General features: G+C 39.1%; 2 protein-coding genes across 2 annotated transcripts; one reads left to right on the forward strand and one right to left on the reverse strand.

The window, feature by feature from the left end:
* Nucleotides 1–2,835: 2,835 nt before the first annotated feature.
* On the reverse strand, nt 2,836–15,198 carry HMMR (hyaluronan mediated motility receptor). The gene is made up of 18 exons (XM_061456566.1): nt 15,153–15,198; nt 13,654–13,752; nt 12,959–13,035; nt 12,086–12,166; nt 11,166–11,354; nt 10,770–10,856; nt 10,137–10,237; nt 9,733–9,807; nt 8,552–8,730; nt 7,603–7,751; nt 7,079–7,293; nt 6,379–6,495; nt 5,482–5,640; nt 4,963–5,115; nt 4,753–4,852; nt 4,332–4,508; nt 3,641–3,803; nt 2,836–2,989 (listed from the first exon to the last, which is right to left on the reverse strand). Exons 1-18 carry the CDS (start codon nt 15,196–15,198, stop codon nt 2,970–2,972), a joined length of 2,187 nt encoding a protein of 728 aa, XP_061312550.1. The 3' UTR covers nt 2,836–2,969.
* Nucleotides 15,199–15,441: 243 nt separating this feature from the next.
* On the forward strand, nt 15,442–19,158 carry NUDCD2 (NudC domain containing 2). Its single transcript, XM_061456565.1, has 4 exons — nt 15,442–15,655; nt 16,350–16,398; nt 17,637–17,788; nt 18,699–19,158. Exons 1-4 carry the CDS (start codon nt 15,467–15,469, stop codon nt 18,780–18,782), a joined length of 474 nt encoding a protein of 157 aa, XP_061312549.1. The 5' UTR covers nt 15,442–15,466; the 3' UTR covers nt 18,783–19,158.
* The last annotated feature ends 1,990 nt before the right edge of the window (nt 19,159–21,148 follow it).

The raw sequence follows: 21,148 nt of genomic DNA on the forward strand, positions 1-21,148 counted from the left end.
AGTGGCTTAACTGACCTTTGAAACTGAAATGCTAATCCAGGCACTACATCACGTGTGGCTCTGAGTCCTGCTAAGCTTTTGGGCAATTCCCAGTGGTACCGTTTAAGCAGCTCCGTAGGGACTTAAATCTGTACTTCATAACAGCCAGCATGAGCGAGCGCAGCCATTGTGTGCATCAAATTTATTCAGAGCACCAGCAGAGAGTCTTATGCAGTTTCCCTTTATAGGAAACAGGAGGAAGGCTCACATTAGGTCACCTGGGTTGAGGCGTCTCACAACTCTTCCTTTCACATTTAAACTCACTGCAACCCAGACCTTGCTGCAATGCAGTGAGACAGAAATAATTTAGTGTCTTTTAAATTAAAATTAAAAAGTATTTTCCACAAAACGCAAGTAGTTGATTCTTGCAGTGAATACCTCAGAGTACCTCAGCTGAGGTACCAGTATCAAGGTTTCAGCTTTTAATAGGTATTCCATACCTGCATGAAACTGGTAAACCAGTTCAAGTTGATACAAAGCACTCAAGATCTCTCCTTCAACTCTATATTTTTCCCCAGTCTGCTCTATATTGTTTAGCTATCTTTTAAAGCTAAATGAGAACCTGACATTGCTGTAAGGCTAGCATAATTATTTGCTGGAGTGACCTACTCTTGTCAATATAAGCATACTCTCAGCAGCTTAAAAAGGAATTAAAATGGTACTGCCAGTTAATATAGGAGGTTTTAATGAAGGCTGTATGAAAACAACTCTTAGTCATCATAAAAGCAGTCTTGTGATATACACAGTATTTTGCTTCACTGCATATACTTTTACCCTCTGACAAACTCTTGCTAACTTAATGCAGGACATTTCAAACAGAAATCAAGGTTCAGTTAAAAAAAAAAACAAAACAACATACTTTACCTGTTGCCATGTTGTGAGTTTTGTGGAAGCCTCCGTTAACATTCACTTGCCCTAATTTCTCTTGAAATAAAAGGCTCATTTACATTTTAAAAACTATATTGAATTAAGGATGTCTCACTTTTTGGCACAAAGGCTTTTCAGACTTCAACATTCTGATTTATGAACAGATTTTTGTCTCAAAACTCCCCATGTAAGTAGAACAGCACAGAAAGTGCACAACTTCAGCAGCCATGCATGAAATAATGCCATCTTGTGAGAACACTGTAGGAGCTGTGGTGTGTCACTTACTGCATTTTCAGTTGTTCACACATGTCCCTTCCCACCCCCTTGCTCACCAGGCAGTTTGGTTTAACCAACTGCTCATTTCACATCCACCAACCAGCATGTAACATCAGGGTTTCCAATACAACCATGTTCTCATCCAGTGAGACAGGCTAATGCACTTTAACTCTACAGTTTTCTTTTACTCCATCTCATCTTTCAGACAAGAGAACTTCCATACTTTTCCCCATAAGGAGAGAGAACTCCAGCATTAAATTCTTTCAGAGATCTTACTAAAATACACTTTTCAACACTTCAGGCAAGCTGCTAAATTGAACACTAAGTATTTCTCAATTCAAGCACCTTACATTAATCCTCATCCTTGCTCAAGTAATCCAGCACACACAGAACAATGGCAATAACAGACAAAACCTAGCAATTTCTTTCCCTGGACTTAATACATGTTTTTGGTACCTCATTTCCCATGTGTTATCAATCCTTTGTAAGCCCATAATGTCAGTATAAATGGCAGTATCTCCAACACATCAAGCTTTGTGTACTGCCTCACTGCACCACCCATGTGCAGGGTATTAGTAGGTACAATAGCAAGAACACAGAGTTCCACATTTCACTTGAGCACCAGTACTTGTGTATTAAGAGAAACTCACAGGAAATGAGTGGATAAGGGAATTGCAGGTTGTATGTATTGTACAGATCCACTAAATTTCTGTAGGATTGCAGATTACGCAAGTCTTTGAGCCAAGACTGACAGTTGGCTTTATTACGAAGATTTAAGACTAGAACGAAGAATATTAAGTCAATTACACTGTAATTTGAGTTTTATCCTCAGTTTGTGAGGGAAATAAACAAAGTCTTTAATTTAAAATTTTTATTGTGCTGAAACATTCTTAGATTTTAGATGCAAACAGATTCTTCCCACATTGCCAAAATTCAGGTCTGTACAATAAACGTGTCTACACAGCAGGGATCCTCCCACCCCATTAAGACAAGTTCCATTGTTATTCCCCTTCAGGTAGCATTGATCAATTACAACAACTACAAATTTATGACTGTGGGATTCCAGTCAGCTCAGCATTCATGGAACAGACATTTCTCTGAAGACACTAATCTTGGCATCAGTATGCTAACATTTACCTAAATGCAGTCAATTTGAGTTTGAGCACCAAATCCTCTTCTGAAGATCAAGAACAGCTGCAGTATCCAGCCCCAGGACTGAAATTAGCATGTCCTGAACATAGATCCCATTAAGAATATCAAAACTGTACAGCCCAGTTTTCTACACTGGTTCTGTATTATGTGCGCCACAGAGAAGAAAGTGTCTCCTGGCAGCATTGCTGTCACTGGTATTAAAACAACCATAAATAACAAACATTATAAAACCATGAGATAGAATAAAAAAAAACCCCATAATTCATGACACTAAATTTAATGCATCATACTTGCTCTTAAGTGCTTATTCACTCACCTCTTCTTAAGTTTCTCTGTCAAAACCAAGCTAAGCAGCTCCAGCACACAAAAACATGAATTGGTGAGTTAAAGAGCACAATGATGTTACCAGGCACCTGGAACATAAGTTACCTGTATGCTCAGGGCTTCTCAATAATAGTATAACCAAGCATATTTTTTTGAAAAATGTATAGGTTTAGACCATTTCTGTAGTACTCCCATGAAGTTGTATTATACACTGCATCCAGGTTCACCTTGAACAGTAGTCTGTTGAAGTCTTCTGTAGTACATGAGGGAATTTATTGGTGACTTACGGTATTTTTCTTGGTACCAAGAGACTAAATTTTGTTTCTATTACCTGCAATGGAAGAACATTACAAAGGCAGTGGTGGGAGCAATAGTCAAAACCCCATAGAGTAATTATTTGTAGTGCCTTCCTCCCCCCCCCCCCCCCCAGGAGACACTTCATACACCAGGCAAGCCAGAACTTCAGACCCTGGAATACACTGTAATGAAGGTCTGGTTGAGATCTCTTCCCTCCCACACTCTCCTCCACTGCTTTCCTTTGTGCCCCCTGGGCTCTTGGCATCTTTCCCTCTAACTCCACGTTCATCTGCCAGCCGTTTGCACCTACAGTAGTGTAAGGTTCTGCTGGGTAGCAGCTAAAGAGCTCCAGAGCTCCAGGCAAGCCACTGTTACCCCAGCACTTGTGCAGGAGACACTGCCCAACACCTGACTAGCAGTAACATTAAGCTGTATGACAGAAGAAAAACTGACACCACATACCACTTGCTCAGGCAGGGTTGTGAGAAACTGGGCTGAAAATCACAATAGCAAACCTGGGGCACTGGGAGTGCCCTGCTGAGGCAGGCCTCTGCCATCTGCTGTGAAACCTGAGATGCCATTCTCCTTCCTCCCCCAAAGGCAGCAGACTATGCAAGACTGTTGTACTTTCTTCGGTTAAACTTAAGAGGTACAAAGACATAGTTACATAAATGTCTAAGCTTACCTTCTCTAAAAGGAGTTTTTGGAGGAATATTTTCCTTGCTATCATGCTGGAAAGCTTTAGAAGGATCAAAACGCCGAACGCCCTGAATTGCATGCACTTGTTCCTGAAGATCTCTGTTGCTTTGCTTTTCTTTGGCTAGCAATGCACGCAGTTTTGAGACATCCTAAAGAAAACATAATACTTGGAAATTAGATTGAGAACAAGGAAAAGCCTGCTTCCTCATTTACTGAAATAGACCTTCTGACTAATGCTAAACACAAACATACATACACATCATTAGTAGCATTAAAAAAAAAAACAAATATACAGGTGTTAGAGAAACCAGCACCACTGTATAACTGCTGTATAAGATCACTAAGCACTATGGTAGCCTGAAACTTTCAGGCAATGCTTTCAGTAGGTGGCTTACTAAGCCTAGAACCTCCAAAAAAGGTAAGAAAAACCAACCAAGCTAAAAGTAGGGGTAGTTATTTGCACTGGTGATCCAGAAGCATGTCATATATTCAGTCAGAACTAAAACATTTTCTCAGTGTTTCTGGAGGCTGGTGGTTTGTTCTAATCTAGCTCTTGCAAAGAATGTTATGCTCACAGAAAACAAGTAGTTTGCAGGATGAGTCTATAAATACTTAGAGCAACAAGCAAATCAAGCAAGTTAATAACTTACAGATTTCTAACTTTTCATTTCACAGACCTGCTTTAGGTGGGCATTCTCTTCCTTCAACTTCATAACATGCTTGATTTTTTGCTTCTGGTTCTGGTGGCCAAGTAGTTTAGCATATGCATCACTTAGCTTATTCAGTTCTTCTTGGGCAGCACCATGCTCATTTAAGAGTGCATTTTTCTCTGCTTCAAACGCGTCTAGTTGTTGCTGAAATACACACTGCATCTTTCAGAAATCTTTAAAATAAACATAGCTTTTTAATGAACCAAAGTCTACAAAAATAAACTGTTTTGGGAAGGGGAATAGCTAGCTCAAGGGACAGTAGGAAACGGTTGTGAGATAAATGCCTTAGAACAGGCAATAGCTTGTCTATTTCTCAAGACTAAAACTTAAGACAGCTGCACAAGTTTTAAGTTAAGAGTTATTAATAAACATCTACTTGGTAACACACCTGAAAAGGCTTTGTCTTGTTATACAAGTCCTCATACAGATTACGCCAGGTCTTTATCTCTTCTTTTAAGCTAGAGGTCACATCTTCATTTATGGTTTTCCTAAAAAGCAAGAAGTGGAGTTTCATTATGTTCATGGTTAACTCTCAGCAGTTATTCACACTGCAGCTTTTATGTGCTCCAGTATGCATGCTTAGTTTGAGAAAAGCCACCTTGATCTTTCCATTTCGAGTTTTCTTTGCAGATCTTCGGTTTGCTTATCCAGTTTTTCCTGAAGTTTAGTCATTTGTGCAAGGCAAGACTCTTTTGTTCTCTCTGTTTCTGCTTCTTTTAGCGCAAGCTTTGTCTGGGTGTCTAAAAGCATCCTGAGGAAAATATTATCAATCTTTAATCAGCCCTTAATTTATTATTTACACTACCCTTAATCTGAAAACACAATTACCCGCTACTGAAAAGCTGTTAGTAGAAATGAAAGGTTTGCACAAACAGTGCTACAAAAGAACAGTATAGAAACAGACGGAACACACAGAACAGAGCAGTTTTCTGATGCATATGAGCTTAATGAATTTTGTCTGTCAGTATTTTCAACCCTCCAAACTGGGAAAAGGAGGAAACTTCAGCTTACACCAAATACCAATTTTATCTAGTGGAGCGCCATGTTAACTTCTAGTTAGGAAGGCAAGCCCTAGTTGGCATTCTTTAGCCTAAAGGAAAGTTCATCTGACTAGTACCTTGCACATTCTTCTTTTGCTTTGTTCTTAACGTTTTCTGCTTCTTGAAGTAGCTGTAGATGATCTTGGCCTACTTTTTTTAGGTTGACAACCTCTTCTTGCAAAGAAGTGTTCTCCAGTTTAAGACTGCTTATTTCTTCAGCTGTTGTCTTCTTGTAACTAGTATAAGAAAAATTGTGTGACTTCAGGCCTTACAAAAGCTCATGCTAACAAGTATAACAGATTTTATAATCTCCTAAAGTTAAAAAAAAAAATCCAATACATTTCCATAAAGCCACAAGTAGTAATATTGCAACAAGTTCTGCAATACAGCTATTCTCATATTTTGGTAGATACTGTAAAACACCAAAGACCTGCTATATCTGAAGCTTATTTTAAATACCAAAAGACCTGCTATCTGCAGCCTGCATTGGCAAGTATCCCACTGGATCCTTCATGGGTGCCTTGCATACTTAGCAATAACAGCATCACTTTTTAGATGCTTCCACAACCTGAATATTGCGAGAAGAAGGATCTGCAAGAACTGTAGAAAAATAATAACAATTCAATGCAAGTTTCAAGCCTACACAGGACGTCTTTTTGCAAGATACTGTAGGCAAGGAGAAGACCATCACTAGTTACAGCTCTCACTGAGATTCAAGAGCACTAGAGTATTATAAAATTGGTTACACTTTGGAAGAAACATCCAGTTTCCTGTACTAGACAGCAAGTATGTCATTGACTAGTACTCAAAAGGCATAAATTTCTTAATGACATCAAATACTCCAAAGTCCTCTGCTGTAATGCTGTACCAATGCTCATATACAGTGTTAAGTACCACAACTTATGAATAAACAGCTAACTTTATTGAAATCTTAGAGATAATCCCTGTCCTAGAATTTAATGAAACTCAAATACCTTTCAAACTCAGCAACAGTCTCTCCAAGTTTACGCAGTGTATTGCTGTGCTCTTCTTGGATTTGCAGAGCAGCTTTGCTGTGCATTTCATTGATTTGCTCTAACTCGGCATTCTTCCTGAAATAGAAGTTAATCATTCCATGCTGGAGATAAGTATGTCTAAACAATGCTGTTATCAGTTACAGAAAGCTTGCAGTGAGAGCAGTAAATTATGACAAACTGCCACAACTTGAAATAAAGCACCATTTTCACAGCAAATATAACTAAGCATCTCCCCTGCCTTATTTCCCCAAGGTAAGTATAGCATAAATTCAACACCTAACAGCGGACTTTCAATACGTGAACAAAGAAAAAGCTTGCTTGAAAATCTTTCCTAGTCATTGCCTTTTCCAGGGTAGAAGCATCCAATGACATGCATGTAGCTTACCCTTCACAGCAACATCGTATTACTACAGTACCAGCCTTTCAAGCAAGTCTCAGCACACTGATGAAATTGTACTAAATTAAGACCGTATGAAACTGATTCAAGTAATTATTGATGGTTATGTGGTCTGATCACTATCAATGATCAACAAACAGCAAGAAATAAGTCGAGATCTGTTCACGTCTCTGAAACCTGAATTAGGCTTAGCAGCTTTGTTTACACTATTAATATTTTTTCCTTTCAAATGTTTAGGATTAGAAAGTTTATTTCACAAACCCTTTCAGCTTTACTTCCATCTGTGAAAGTTGAAGAGCTTGAGATTTGATTTGTTGCTCCAACCGCTTCACCAACTTCTCAGCTTTCTTCTCCTGAGCATGCAATTTATTCAGCTCATTCATGGTATCATTCAGCTCTTCTTCAAGAAGACGTCTCTCATTTGTTACCTCATCTTGAAACTCTAGTAACTTCTGGTGCATTGATGCAGATGACTCCTGTATGTCAGAGTACCACAGATTTTACAGCTACCAGTACTTTTCCAGATATTAAAAGCTGTTTTGCAGCGTTCAAATTTTGAAGCATAAGAATAAGGTCAATTCTACAGGAAGAACCAAAAGACCCACCATACCAGCTATGATTCTTAAAGCTACTGGACCACAGTTTCTACTAGCTGGCACCCACTTAACATTCCATAGGTTAGACCATTATTCATACAGCAATCTCATATATAGGCAAAATTGGAACCTTTTGTGCCAGTCACTTGGATTAGAGCATTTTTAAACTACTTCATAGCCTGTATTTACCTTCTCTTTCTTCAGCTGAGAGACCATCTCCTCATGTTTCTGAAGCAGTTTTTGGTGTTCTTGTTCTTCTAAACAAACTTTTTTCTTCAGATCCTCTATTTCAGCACTCATACTTAGGAATTTTCCTCTGGTGTCCAACAATTCTTTCTCTGGATAAAGGAATTGTCAATATAGCACAAATTCCTTTCTCCATCTTCAAAGAACTACATCTTTATAATACTTCCATTCTAGATTTAAAGTTCGTTAGGCAAGGAAAAAGAAAACAAAAACAAACAAAACAAACCCTCACCTTTAACCCATCTGGAAACCCTCAAAAATCAGCTGAAAGTACACCACTTTAAAAATTATTTTAACAGCAGGAATCTTTGGATCAAGCCTTCATCAGAACAGCAGTATAGGTGGAGAAAAACAACTGAATCATTTCTTCATAGCTTCTTCCACATAATGCTAGCACACACAACCCAACAGGTACAGAGAACTGCATACCAGTCTCAGGCTGCAGAGTTGCTGGTTTTGGGGCAGAGATAGAAAAAGAGGTGACAAGGGAATCCTAGACACATTTCCAGTATCTCAACAAACTTGTGCACATGCTTGTAACAGTGAATTGAAACAGTATCATACTGCTCCTCAATGAAGAGTAAGGAATGAGTAAGTTGTGTTCACCTTTCAGGTTAAAGCCATTTCTACTATGTAAATGGTTTTTATTCTGTACTACATACCTTAGTAACCCTTCAGAGAAATACAAATTCAGACTTAAAAGATGTCAGATTCAAGGTGGTTTCCATATTGTTAGAGAGGTTCCTAGCTGTTTTCAGCTGGAGCTCAGAGAGATAGACTTATTTGTTCTAAGTTAAGTTAAATTGATATTTTAGAACAAGCCTATTTGAGATGCTTTAAAACATGTCAGTGATACCACATGTGCTGACAGCATAGAAACAGTAACAATTACCTTTTTCTTGTTGAAGCAGTTGAAACCTATCATTAAGTTCTTGTATCAGTTTAAAAGATTCTTCCTCTTTAGTTTTGAGGGTAGCCCTCAGGATTTCAATATCTTGGTCTTTCTGTATCACTGTCTCCTCCATCTGGGCAACATCTAGTTTGTATTTTTCAACTGTTTCTGCAACACTACTGTAGGAGAAAATTCAGGTACTTGTTACCACTAAATTTCGCTGGAAAACTTAACTCTTCAGCACAAAGAACAAATATTTAGGACTGCTGGTTTCAAACAGGAAAACTGCCTTCCGCTGCATTCCCAGACACAAGTTTTTGCACATTATGACAGGTTAATTAAAAAGCAGTTTCTCTCAACATTGATCTTTTGTTCTAAAGAAACTTATACAATTACATAAATATAAAGGTTTGATTAAAACATTATTAGTTACCATAATTGATTTACAGATGACTGCTATATCCAGGTTTTCACAAAGCTGAGTTTTCATAGCAAAGCATACACATTCATAAAACAATTTTACAAGAATAAGCAGTCTTTATATATAGAGGCAGTTACTGAGGTATCTTAGTGAGTAAATTGACTGGGGAAGGAGAGGCAAAGACTGAAATAGTTAAATTTAAATAATTCTGTATTTTTACCATGTTCTGAGCTAGGGACACATTACTGTGAAGACTGATTAGAGTTTCAATCAGTTACAGAGCACTAGAGTAGCGATTTTTAGAATCAGGCTGATGCGCATACATACATAATTCATCATAATTTGTAAATGCAATTCAGAGTACTATGCAAGCTAAGACTGGGGGGTTTATTTCCCCCTGCTGTAAATTGTTTTACAAGTAAGGGCTAAAAGATTTTACTGCCAGCACCTTTGAGGAAAAGGGTTCAGCTTGATTTGTGTACAAATGACTCAGGCTAAAACCAGGATTTCAAGACCCTGATACAGAACTCTTCCATATTACTGCTTAGCTGAGAAAAGCACAGAGACATTTAGAAATATAACTAACATTATTACTCCTTCCCATTGTGTGGAAAAAATACTTGATTTCTTTTCCCCCCTCTATTTTAATACTGTTAAACAGAATTGTTGCCAAGGCTCTAATTCAGCAGTCCATAAATGAGGCTTAGTTTTACTTCCTCTTAACTTACCCAGTCCCAACTCAAGAGCAATTTGTTATTACCTGAGCTCTGTGATGTATTCCAAAAGTTTTTCAGTGTCTGACTTTTCTTCAACTTTCTCTTTCTCAGTAGCAGACCTAAAACCAGGAAGTTTTCATGATGGATGTATTTAAACAAATTCAGAGTTACTTGGAAGCTATTTATTTACAGATAAGCAAGTAGAAATGAATAATTGAATCACAACTTATAGTAATATATACTTTTTTCATAATCCAGTTTGGCTGACAAACTGATTTTGGCTCTAAGATGTGATTCTGCCCTCTTTTGATACTTGTTCCATTTGGTTTTCTCATTGCAGTAGGGAGGCTAAGCCACATTCTACCAGAAGCAAGTAAGCTAGGACAGTTGCATAAGCTAGACAAATTATCATTTCTTCCCTCAGTCACTTGCCTTCCTTACTACTTACAGTTTTTCTTGCAACTGTGCTATTTTTCCTTGTGAATGCTCTAGATTCCTTTGCACTTCCTGCAGCTTCATTTCCATGTCTTCCTGCTTTGCAAGTGCAGTCTTAGAAAAACAAAGAAAAACCCCCAACAAATATTACTATCAAAAAGATATCGTAAAAAAATAAATAATCCATTGTCTAAGAGACAGTGGTAAAGAGAAATCACAGACAGAAAGTCACAGCTACAATTTAATGATAGCACTTGTTGTATGCTAAATGCAATTCAGACTATCCCTTTCTAAAGATACCAGCTATTTGTAAAAACTACCACCACCCCCCAACAAAACCAAAACAAACCACATGTAAGAGCTTCAAACTATATTTAGGACCACTGTTTTTTGAGGAAACCAGTAATGCAACCAACAGACTCATAACAGAGGCATCTCTAGGCTTCTTTAGTTGAATGCAGATTTACTGTGCACATCAACAGCAAAATCAAGAACATTTGGTGTTTTATCTTTCTCTACTTTATCTTCACAGAAACTACCAGCTGAGGACAGAAACAACACATGATCTGCAGTTCTGTGCCAAGCCCTTCATTGACTATTCCTGAACAGCTCAGAATTACTTCCTGTGCTGTGCAAATGGCCATACCTTTTCCTTAGCATCCCTCTGGTTTCTGAGCTTCATTAACTCCAGGCACAGGCTGCTCATTTTCTTTTGCATGCCATCTTCAGACAGCTTATTAGAGGAATATAAAACAGTAAGCATAATTCTTTCATCTGAGTTGTTTCGTACACAATGCTTTAAAGGTACACCCCTCCCACCCACAACACTTATCTCTACCCATCACTAGGATGGATGTTAGCATGTTAGCAGGTTCTGCTCTGCCTTTAGACAGCAGCACACAAGATCCCAGACCAGGCATGCTCTGTCTGCTAGTGAAAGGCACATGAAAATAGATGCTGATCAGCAACCGAAGTTTCTTCTTGCCCAGGGAGCTTAACGACAACAAAGTCAAAGCAAATGTCTGCTTGCTTGTTTGAATACCTTTGACTTCAGCAGTTCATTGGTTCTTCTTAGTTCCAGAAGCTGTTTTTTCAGGCATGCAACATTTGCCAAGAGAGATGTTTTCTCCTGAACTGCAGCATTCAGCTTTGCTTCATTCTTAACAAAGTCCTCAGCCAGAGCCTGAAGTTTTTTATCCTGCTCTCCACGCTCTCTCACTAATGCACGAATCTAAAACAAAAGAGGCATTTTCTTTGTTTCCTACTATTATTCTTTTCAAATAACATCATTACTTTGTGCCTCTGGTTTTCTTGGATAGACTGAGTATCCAAACTGTATAAACATTCATTCAGAATATATATCTTTAACTCTGTCATTCACTGAAAAGGAGATAACAAAATCTCAATGATTCTCTAATATTATATAGCACAGACTTGCAGTCCTAGCATTTCACCTGACTTTTTATGCTACTGAGTCAGTACATGTTAAATTCAGAAGTCTTAGCTTCAAGTTGCAACGGAAGCCAACTCTCCTCTTCGGCTGTGGAATGGATAAACAGAATGTGACATTTCAGACACACAAGGCATGTATCAGCACACAGTAGTATGATAAGGAAAAGCCAGCTGCCTCTGAAACATTAAAATTATGTCAATTACTAAGCAAAAAGCTCAGAAAACAGTTGTTAAATAAAAGAGAACCTTTTGGGGTTAGAGAACATAGGACTCTATTCTCTTTTAAAAACAGATAGAGACTGGCTACATAGCTGATCACAAGCAATAGAAATTAATGTAACTGTATTAGCAAATCCAATGCTTTCTACATATCAGAGCATCTCTACTCTGCACAAAGCTGTTTGCAAACTACCTGTATGTTTTGTAAAGAAAAAGAGGCTATTTTTGCCAGCTTGTATTTTTTTAGTAAATGAGAAATATTACAGGATTGCACTCGTGATGTATTCATACCTCCTTCTCCAGTGTCTTCTGTTTCTTTTTCTCTTTCATAAGGAGAACATCTCTTTTAGGCTTCAGAGTCACATTAGATGGCTTTTGAAAACATGCATTAGAAAGGTTAAACTAGTAAGCAGCTAGAAAACAGTTTAACACCACAGTTAAATGCCTTCATATAGACAATACTATTAAAGAGACACGCACAAAATAAAAACCTAACCTCTCTCACACAAATAGGGAAGGCAACTGTCAGGTTAGGAGGGGTTTTATCATTGTACTTTCTGATAAGCATTACTATGAACAGACAGCTCATAATCATTGTTCCAGGAAGGAGATTAAGAAAGTTTGAGACATTAGCACCTCCATAAAAGCCAATTTAATCATTTAACCATCTGTTTACAGAATTTCATCCTACGTGAAGAGTTCTAGTAAACTAAATTAGTAAATCAGGGTTACAATTTTTTCAACTAGTTGAGCTATGTATCTTACAATAATTATGCTCACACACTGCACAAAGAACTTTCACCACTAGCTTTCTAGTTTGCCCTGTCCATATTAAAGCAGAAACAAAACCACAATAGTCTTAAAAAAAAAGCAAAAATGAAACAGCCACACTATCATTATATAGTGAGCAAGAGGCAAAAAAAACAACAGATCATAACACCAAAGACTACAAGCCATTTTAGGCCCAAGTAATCATCATGTAATTCCCAAAGATGCTGCAATTTCACTTTCCCTACTTAGTTACTAAGGAGCACAGGCATAATAACGAATTTCATAGTTTGCTCAGTTAATAGTGATTGCATAAAGGTGCTAAGTGATTTAACCGGTCACAGTGAGGTTTAGCTAGAATTTAGCAGTGCTACAGACACCACAGAGGAATCTTACTGTTGATCCGAGAGATGTGAGCCTCCTGACAGTTACAGGGGTAGGTGCACTCTTCTCATTGCTCAAATTTGTGTCACCTGCAGAAGGATGCAGAAAAGAACGATGAAGGAAGAGGGCATGCATGCACAGGGAGCGAAATTTAATCAAACTAAAAGTCAATTGCCTTTTTACACAAAAGGTAGAATGGCACCCGATTATTAGACTATCTACCTTACAACCCAATGCCAGCTGTCTTCTTACTGCAGTCAGGGAGTTCAGTATTAGCCATCCAGGCACTTGACAGATTTTAGAGAGACACTACCAGATGACAGACAGTTTTGAGAATGCGGCTTCTGCCAAATTTTACCCCCCTGCCAATCCAGATCCATGCTGTCAGTTTTCAACTGAAGGATATTTTATATACAAAACCCCTGTGAAGTTATCACTAAATTCAAGGTTCATGAGGTAGTTAAGTAATTTATTTGATCCCCAGATGTCTCCCTAATTAGGAGAAATCACATATAAAGCTTGTTTTGGAAGATTCAGTCAGACATATTTTTACAGCAGCTGTCCTCTTGAGCTGGAAGGCAGGCAGTGAGCCCCTAAAACATAAACCATTTTCCAAACAAGAGCAGAGCAGTAGCAGCATGCAAGCACTAACAATTATTCAAAGATATTATACCATTATGTTCTGTGCAACTCTTATGGCTACTTAATTTTCTGGTTCCTAAACCTGTGACACGTTTCAGAGGACAGAGAATTTTTCAGTGCATCTGAAGATTTAACGTCATAGGATTGTTGAGGCAGGGTACATGCTAGGAATGAGATTTTCAGAAACAGCAGAGAATTATAATTGTAAATGACAGATTTTCCAACTTTGCAGCAAGTAACACATGTAAATAAAATCCACTTAAAAAAAGGGGAAACAAACAAATAACTGGATTCTCAGTTCTTCACATCCCGTCATAAAGACAAAGGAAATATGTGCATGCGGTAAGGGAAAAGGTTTGTTTGTTACACTGATAATTAGGAAGTATAATTTACATAAACAATATTGCAAGGCATCTTGTTAGTGACAGCAGTGCATTAACTTCCATAAAGAAAACAAACAAACCAAAGAGTTGGAGGATCGTAATGCTAACTTGTGAAAAGGCTAAAAAATAAACTAAACAAACTTCAGACTTAACTGTGGGTTTTTTAAAAAATATTTTCCAGTTTAGATGAGATTGGATAGATGTTCTTGAATGCCAAGCTTTTCCTCCAAAGTAGCAAATTACTTAAACTTTATAAAACCAATACTTTTAAAAATTAAACAATTTTAAGGGAAACTGCAGACAAAACCAAGATGCCTACAAATTCTTCACACTATTATTATTATAGCCAGGTGGTCTCAAGCCCAATAAATGCTTATCTGCTTGCTCCAGCTTTCTGCAAAGGAGAGCAACTTCATCTTATATGAGAATGGGTGATGGTAGCAGAGGCATTCAGCTATAGCCAAAAACTCATTGTGAGAAACCTCTACATTATAAAATGCTCTCAGTAGCAGTACTTCAACTGTGACTGGTTCTGTATTTTTGCAGTTTTGTACTATGATATCAGAAGGCTATGAAACTCTTTGTCGCTGGCTTACTACATAAATATATACAAATACGTGTCGATATATGCGTATATACATAGAATCATAGACTGGTTTGGGTGGGAAAGGACCTTAAGTTCATCTAGCTCCAACCCGCTGCCTACAGTTGCTACAGTCCCTTATAACTGTGTAGGCCCCCTCCTGGTACTGGAGGGCTGCTATAAGGGTTCCCTCTTCTCCAGGCTCAACAGCCCGAATTTTCTGTCTGTCTCTGTAGCAGAGATGCTCGAGACTCTTAGCACCCTCGTGGTCCTCCTTCGGACCTGCTCCAACGGTTCCATGTACTTCTTACTCTGAGGACACCAGAACTGCACACAGGACTCAAGCGAGGTCTCATGAGAGCAGAGTAGAGGGGGAGAATCCTCTCCCTCGACCTGCTTGTCACGTGGCTGGCTGTGCAGCCCAGGACCCTGCTAGCTTCTGCGCTATGATGCGTGCGGGCACACACACGGCCCAAGCAGCTCCCCCCTCAGCGAGAAGAAAGGCAGCACTAGCACACACCAACGAAACCACAGCTCCTTTTCCCCTCTCCCAGCACCACGGCTCAGGCTCCTTCCCCGCCCGCCACCGAGCACGTACCGGAGCGCTGGCTGCTGCGCGGGATCGCAGCGCTGCGAGACGCCATGACACGCACGGCAGAACGCCTCAGCGTTCAAACGGGACAACTGACACTGCGACGCGTCCTGGACAGCCAATCACCTCCTGCTGCCTTGACTTTCTCAGCCAATCAGCGCGCCTGGCACGGAGCAGACGCCTTGCCGTTCTAGTGCGGCGCCGGGGGGCGGGGCTAGCGGCGGCTAAGCCCTGCGCATGCGCAGGCCTGCCCGCCCGGCCCGGCGGGGAGGTGATTTCGTCACGTCACGCCCGTCTCGTCCTGTTCCGTGCCGTCCCTCATGTCGGCTCCCTTCGAGGAGCGCAGCGGGGTGGTGCCCTGCGGGACGCCCTGGGGCCGCTGGTACCAGACCCTGGAGGAGGTGTTCATTGAAGTGCAGGTGCCGCCGGGCACCCGCGCCAAGGACATCTGCTGCAACCTGCAGAGCCAGCACATCGCGCTGTCCGTGCGGGGCCAGGACGTGCTTCAGGTACCGGTCCGGCGCGGAGGCTCCGCGGGGCCCCGCTGGGTGACGGGGATGAGTTGCCTCTGTGCCCCGCCCGCGTCTGTTGTATTTTCTTCTTTAAATACCCAGATTTTGATCCGTCAAAAGCGAAATGTATCAGAATAGTTTTGTCGAGCTTTTAAAGACGATCGGAAAAACAAAGCCAACAGATTCCTTGGGTTTGCCTGCCTTGGGTTGTGCTGGGGCAGCGTGTGGGTGCTGCCGAGCGCCAGTAACCCAGGTCAGCAGCAGCTTCGCTTTCCAACCAGGAGCAAGCAGCTCTTCCCGGCATGGGGCACGTACCTCATGGCACCGTAGCTATCCTTACCTTTGACGTTTTCATAGCAACTCATTACAATGGTCATTACCCTCTGAGAAGAGCCCTTCCACTGCGCTGAGGTACTGAAACAGGGACTGTGTGGTAAATGCTTCATTAAAAAGGAAAAAATTGTGTAATGAAAGCGTTTTGTTTTGTTTGTGTGTACACAAAAAATAATTGTGTAACAAAAAATAGTTCTTTGATGGTCTGCGTACAAGTCTGTGCTTACAGGGACAGACTGCACTACCCATGTTCAGTAGAAAACAAGAAGGGAAGTTGGGAGTAAAACTTGTCAATTCAGTGGGGCCTAGAAGCTGAGCAGGTTTTCCAGATTTGTAATACTGTATGTGTCTTTTGCAGGGTAAACTTTTTGACTCAACAGTAACTGATGAAGGAACATGGACATTAGGTAATAACCTCCATCTGAAGGGACATTATGAGTGCAGTAGGATGTCTCAAAATATGCTGCAGAAGTTTTACCTGTACATAGCCTTGTAAAAAACCCTACCACTATGTCCAGACCAAGGAACTGAGCTAGTACAGAAGCCTTAGAGATGCTGTGTCTGGAAGCCAGTAGTCGATGAGTTACAAACACTTCCATATAGTGGGCGTTTTTCTGCAAACACTTGTTAAAGCTGACAATTACAGTATAGTCATGCGGTCTGATAGTTACATAGTTATGCCTCTCTGTAATTGTTGCTTTTCTTGGGTCTTCTCTTATGCATTATGGTTTTCGAATAGGTGATATTATATGCATTCAAGGTTTGGGATGGGTGACAAAACCTACAGTCCAAGAGAATCGAAAACCAATCTAAAAATCTAAAGTACCTGCAGCTAATGAGAAAAAAAAAAAAGCTGCTCTAATTGTTACATCATAATTATTGTAAAGTGATCAAATTATTTTGGCTTTTGGTAATCACATTTGTGGAGTGTGCCTCTCAATCCTCTTACAATGGATTTTGTTTTCCATTCAATATTTATTCTAAATATTGATTACTAATTTAGCAACTTAAACATGAAAACTGGAAGTGTAAACAAGCATCATGAAGCCTTTTCCAGTATGTGAATAATCTTCAAAATACACTTGCTAATGCTGTATTTATTCAAAGAAGTAGAACCAGACATCCTGCGTGTAACCTTTGAAATGTACTTCCAATATGTTGTCTATAGGCGTACTGTCTGTGTTTAAATAAATTGATGAGAATTCCATATGGTGCTAAAACTATTCTGGCTTTTATTGGTATTTTCTCTGTAAAGCCTGACCTCAAGTGTTTCTTTATTGCCTTAGCTGAGGTATACATATTACTTGATTAAATCTTTTATACGTTGTGAACCTCTCTCAAAGGTTAGTTTATGTTTGCAGTAGAAGTACTGACAAACTGTGTTTTAATCCCTTAACACAGCTTCAGAATATTACAGGCCAGAAAGGGGAGAAAGGGCTGTACAGGCCATCTTTGCTTCAGCCTTTCCAGTTCTTGTTAATGTATATTTATCTACCAAGAGCCCTCTTGGTTTTAAGAATTTAAATTACTTCACAAAAAAAAATAAATCTTGTACTTTTTAATGGTAAGTTCGCCAAAACAACAACAAAACCTAGTGCGTAATACTGAGTTTAATGGTTGGTTTATGTGTGTTTTTGTTTAACAGAAGATAGGAAGCTGATACAAATTGTTCTAATGAAGACAAATCGAGATGCTGGAAATTGTTGGACGTCTCTCTTAGAAAATGAATATGCTGCTGATCCTTGGGTACAGGACCAGATGCAAAGGAAACTTACACTGGAGCGATTCCAAAAAGAGGCAAGTTAAAGGACTAGAATTACGCCTTATATTTTGCGTTTGCCCATCAGGGTCATGGCCGTGAAAGCTGGTCAAAATTGTTCTGTTGTCCAGTGCTGTGGAAGCATATATTGTAGTTCAATATATAGAGAATGCTCATGAGGCTTCTTCAGTGTACTTTCAAGAGGTTATTCTGTCTGTAGTCTGTCTGAAGGCTTTATGAAAAGTTAAGATGGGTTAGGGGATGGTGCTGCTGTTTCAGGACTGTTGCACAATACTGACGACTTTTCACTTAAATTAGGCTACACATGATTTGTTATTATATAGAATTATGACATAGCTGTGTTTACAACTGACTTCTAGCATTAAGCTATTTTGAATATGTTGGCTTATAACATTGGATAATGTAGAAGTTTTCCTTGCCCTTTTGCTAAAATTGTTTAAATTGTTTTGATACACCCTTAGCACACAGCTATTTCTGTGAGTGTCTGCAGAGTTGTAGGATTACAATTTACCACTTAACAGCTGAATCAGCACACTACACACCACAACAAGGAACACGGTATTTATGAGACTTGTTATCCAGCATGACAGGTACTTCTGTTTTCAAATTGTAATTTCAAGGGACACTAGAAGCCAGAATTTTTTCTTAAACTTTCCTTAATATTTCTTTACTGGAGACCTAACTGCTTGTCAAATTGAGAACAGCATCACAAAGTCGCTTCAGCAGAATGCAGCCAAACTGTGGCAATTCAAGGTTTATTTGCTGATGCATTTTCCAAGTATTTCAGTGCCATGTCAAACAGATGACAAGTTGATCACTGTATGTCCTTGGTACAATAGCAGAGTATTAACAGAAACAGTTTGGCGGTTTTTAAATATTTTTATTATGAATAATGCATCAATTAAACTTTTCTCTTACCTCCATCAGAACCCTGGATTTGACTTCAGCGGGGCAGAAATTTCTGGAAATTACAGCAAAGGAGGACCAGACTTTTCTAGTCTTGAAAAGTAAACTGCTTTTATCTGTGTTCCCTGAGAGAAATTTCACATTGCACATAAGGACTGGAATCGTGTAGCTGGTGAAGGCTTCAGTGATCTCTTCAATGGATTGATGTCAAGTAATTATTTCAAGTGAAGAGAAAGATCTCTTCCAATAGAATGAAGACAAAGTATTACCAGCTGATTTATAAACTGTGATAACTTTCTAATACCGAGGGACAAACTATAGAGAAAGGCATACACAAAAAGTAACATCTTGAAGCAGGTGGGTTTGGGTTTTATTTTTCTTTTTAGAAACAGCATACTAAACTGGTCAGTTATAAATATGCCACTTGTCCTTATGCAAAAATACCTTATTCACTATTGCAGAATAAAGGTTATAAGCAAGATATTTAATATTTTCTCTTAACTTGCAATGGGAAGGATATTAGGATGGCTACACTTAACACTTTCCCTCTGTAGCAGCCCTCTGAAAACTCATGTTACTCTAAAAAAGCGATTTAAGTAAAATTACTACAGCATCTTGCCGTGGATAAGATTTTAGAATCCACTGTGCTGTCAAGTACAGCACTAATGATTGGTACTTGTTACCAGGTAAAGGATACTAGAAAACTGAAAGGTCAGGTGAAACTCTGATATATAAATAATTTTATGTGTTTATATAATACAGCCTTTCAGTATAAATATTTAAGAATTTGAAAGAGAATGGGATTACTTTTGAAAGGAATAGGAGGTCCCTAAGTAGGGAACGGTATCTTGCATCTACTCATTCCCCACTTACAGCACTATGCTGCTATCTAAGAAGCTGTAAATTTTTATAGATACAGTTTTTAAACTTTATACCGCATTTTAAACTTGGCTGTTGCATCATATAGTATTTTACATGTGCCAATTACGTATCAGGAATTTTCTATGTATTGTTAAGGATGCAGCTGAGAAGCTCTCCAACCACAGCAATATGGAGCTGAGAAGCACTCTGACCACAGGATGAAGGCTGGGTAAAACAGGCTAACAGAGGAGGAATACATGATTGCCAAATCCTGTTGTAGTCTGAACACTGAAACTATTGCCTATTTTTAAGTCTTAAACAGAAGTCTCACTGGAGATAAATTGCAAGCAGCTGTGCATCATGCTGCTGAGCCTTATTTCTAAAATTGCACCATTATTTCAGTTGGCACATGCCAAAAATAAAGCAATAGTTGGGGAAGAATGATATCAATTTAATTGCATCCACTGCTTGCTTGTAAGAACAAGCAAGCATTAATAGTCCTGAAATAAAGTGTGCTCTTTCTACTCATGTCATCTTTACAGAATGTGAAGTAGGTCCATACACTGTGCTTGGGTTGTTGAGAACTTGCTGTACTATGCAAAGTAGTGCTGATTTCTGGCCATGTGTCTTTACCGTGATCCTAATATAGGAGGTGGATGGTATAGTTAAGAAATGAACAAGACTGGTGCAAAATTAACTGAAGACAGAAAATAGAGTTAATGTTGCACAAAAATGCTGAAGTGCTATCCTGTGACATAGTATTTTTTGTTACAGCAGCTGGTTTGCACAGGGTGGTTTTGTATGTCTTACTTAATAGAAGTTCAGCATGTCATCTGATACTTCAGTGCATGAACTTACATTTGCTGTATGCACTTCAAAGCTAAACATTCCCAGTCTCTGCTTTATGAAGTAGCATGAAAGTCATCCTACAGCTAAGTCAAGGAAAGAGGACAACTGTTTACAACATACTCTTGGCATCACGGTTCTGAACTGTTTTAAAAGAAGAGGTTTGAACTACTGGGTTAGCTACTTTGATCATATCCTGCAAGTTACAGGCCTCCGGTTTTAGAAGAATGCAGATGAAAATAAAAGTAATTTAGAGTAATTGTGGGCCAAGTTGCAGTAAGTTTTGTCAAGCATCTCTAGTTTCTCCTGTTAGTTCTCCTGCCTTTCCCACACAGCTTCAAACTCTTAAGTAAAAATCTGAAAATATCTCCATAATCTCTTATGTCCTGCCTGGAAGTTTTCCAGATACTGTTCAGTGAAGTCACTTTATAGGCTTTCTTCTAGGACGTTTTATAACAAATGGGAAAAGAATTCACACAGGTAAGCACGTTTCAATGTTTAATTGAAAAGTCCGTATTTTAATATTGAGACATGACAATTAGAATTGCACACTGCATCTTCACCATCTCTCCCTGTAGACTGACCACACCTTTGTCCAAATCAGTTGTATGCTTTTCACAGGCCAGCACAATAGTACGGGCAGTTGCAAAACCCAATTACATATTATGCGGTGCAATCACCCATGAGTTCATGAGAAGGTTTGATTTGTCCAATACAGAGCTTTGGTATGAAGTCTTCTGTGAAAGGCTTAACTAGTTTGAGAT

Source organism: Pezoporus flaviventris, unplaced genomic scaffold (assembly GCF_033815535.1).
Source record: "Pezoporus flaviventris isolate CSIRO_AGI_PZ_B2104156 unplaced genomic scaffold, CSIRO_AGI_Pfla_v1 ptg000023l, whole genome shotgun sequence".
Classification (NCBI taxonomy): Eukaryota; Metazoa; Chordata; class Aves; order Psittaciformes; family Psittacidae; genus Pezoporus; species Pezoporus flaviventris.

Coding starts and splice junctions, on each gene's coding strand:
- HMMR (XM_061456566.1), bottom strand. CDS start 15,198: ATGGCGTCTCGCAGCGCTGCGATCCCGCGCAGCAGCCAGCGCTCCG. Junction 7,294..7,602: donor CTCAGCTGAAGAAAGAGAAG/GTAAATACAGGC, acceptor TCTGACATACAG/GAGTCATCTGCATCAATGCA. Junction 4,853..4,962: donor CTCGAAATGGAAAGATCAAG/GTGGCTTTTCTC, acceptor CTTGCTTTTTAG/GAAAACCATAAATGAAGATG.
- NUDCD2 (XM_061456565.1), top strand. CDS start 15,467: ATGTCGGCTCCCTTCGAGGAGCGCAGCGGGGTGGTGCCCTGCGGGACG. Junction 16,399..17,636: donor TGAAGGAACATGGACATTAG/GTAATAACCTCC, acceptor TTTGTTTAACAG/AAGATAGGAAGCTGATACAA. Junction 17,789..18,698: donor TGGAGCGATTCCAAAAAGAG/GCAAGTTAAAGG, acceptor TACCTCCATCAG/AACCCTGGATTTGACTTCAG.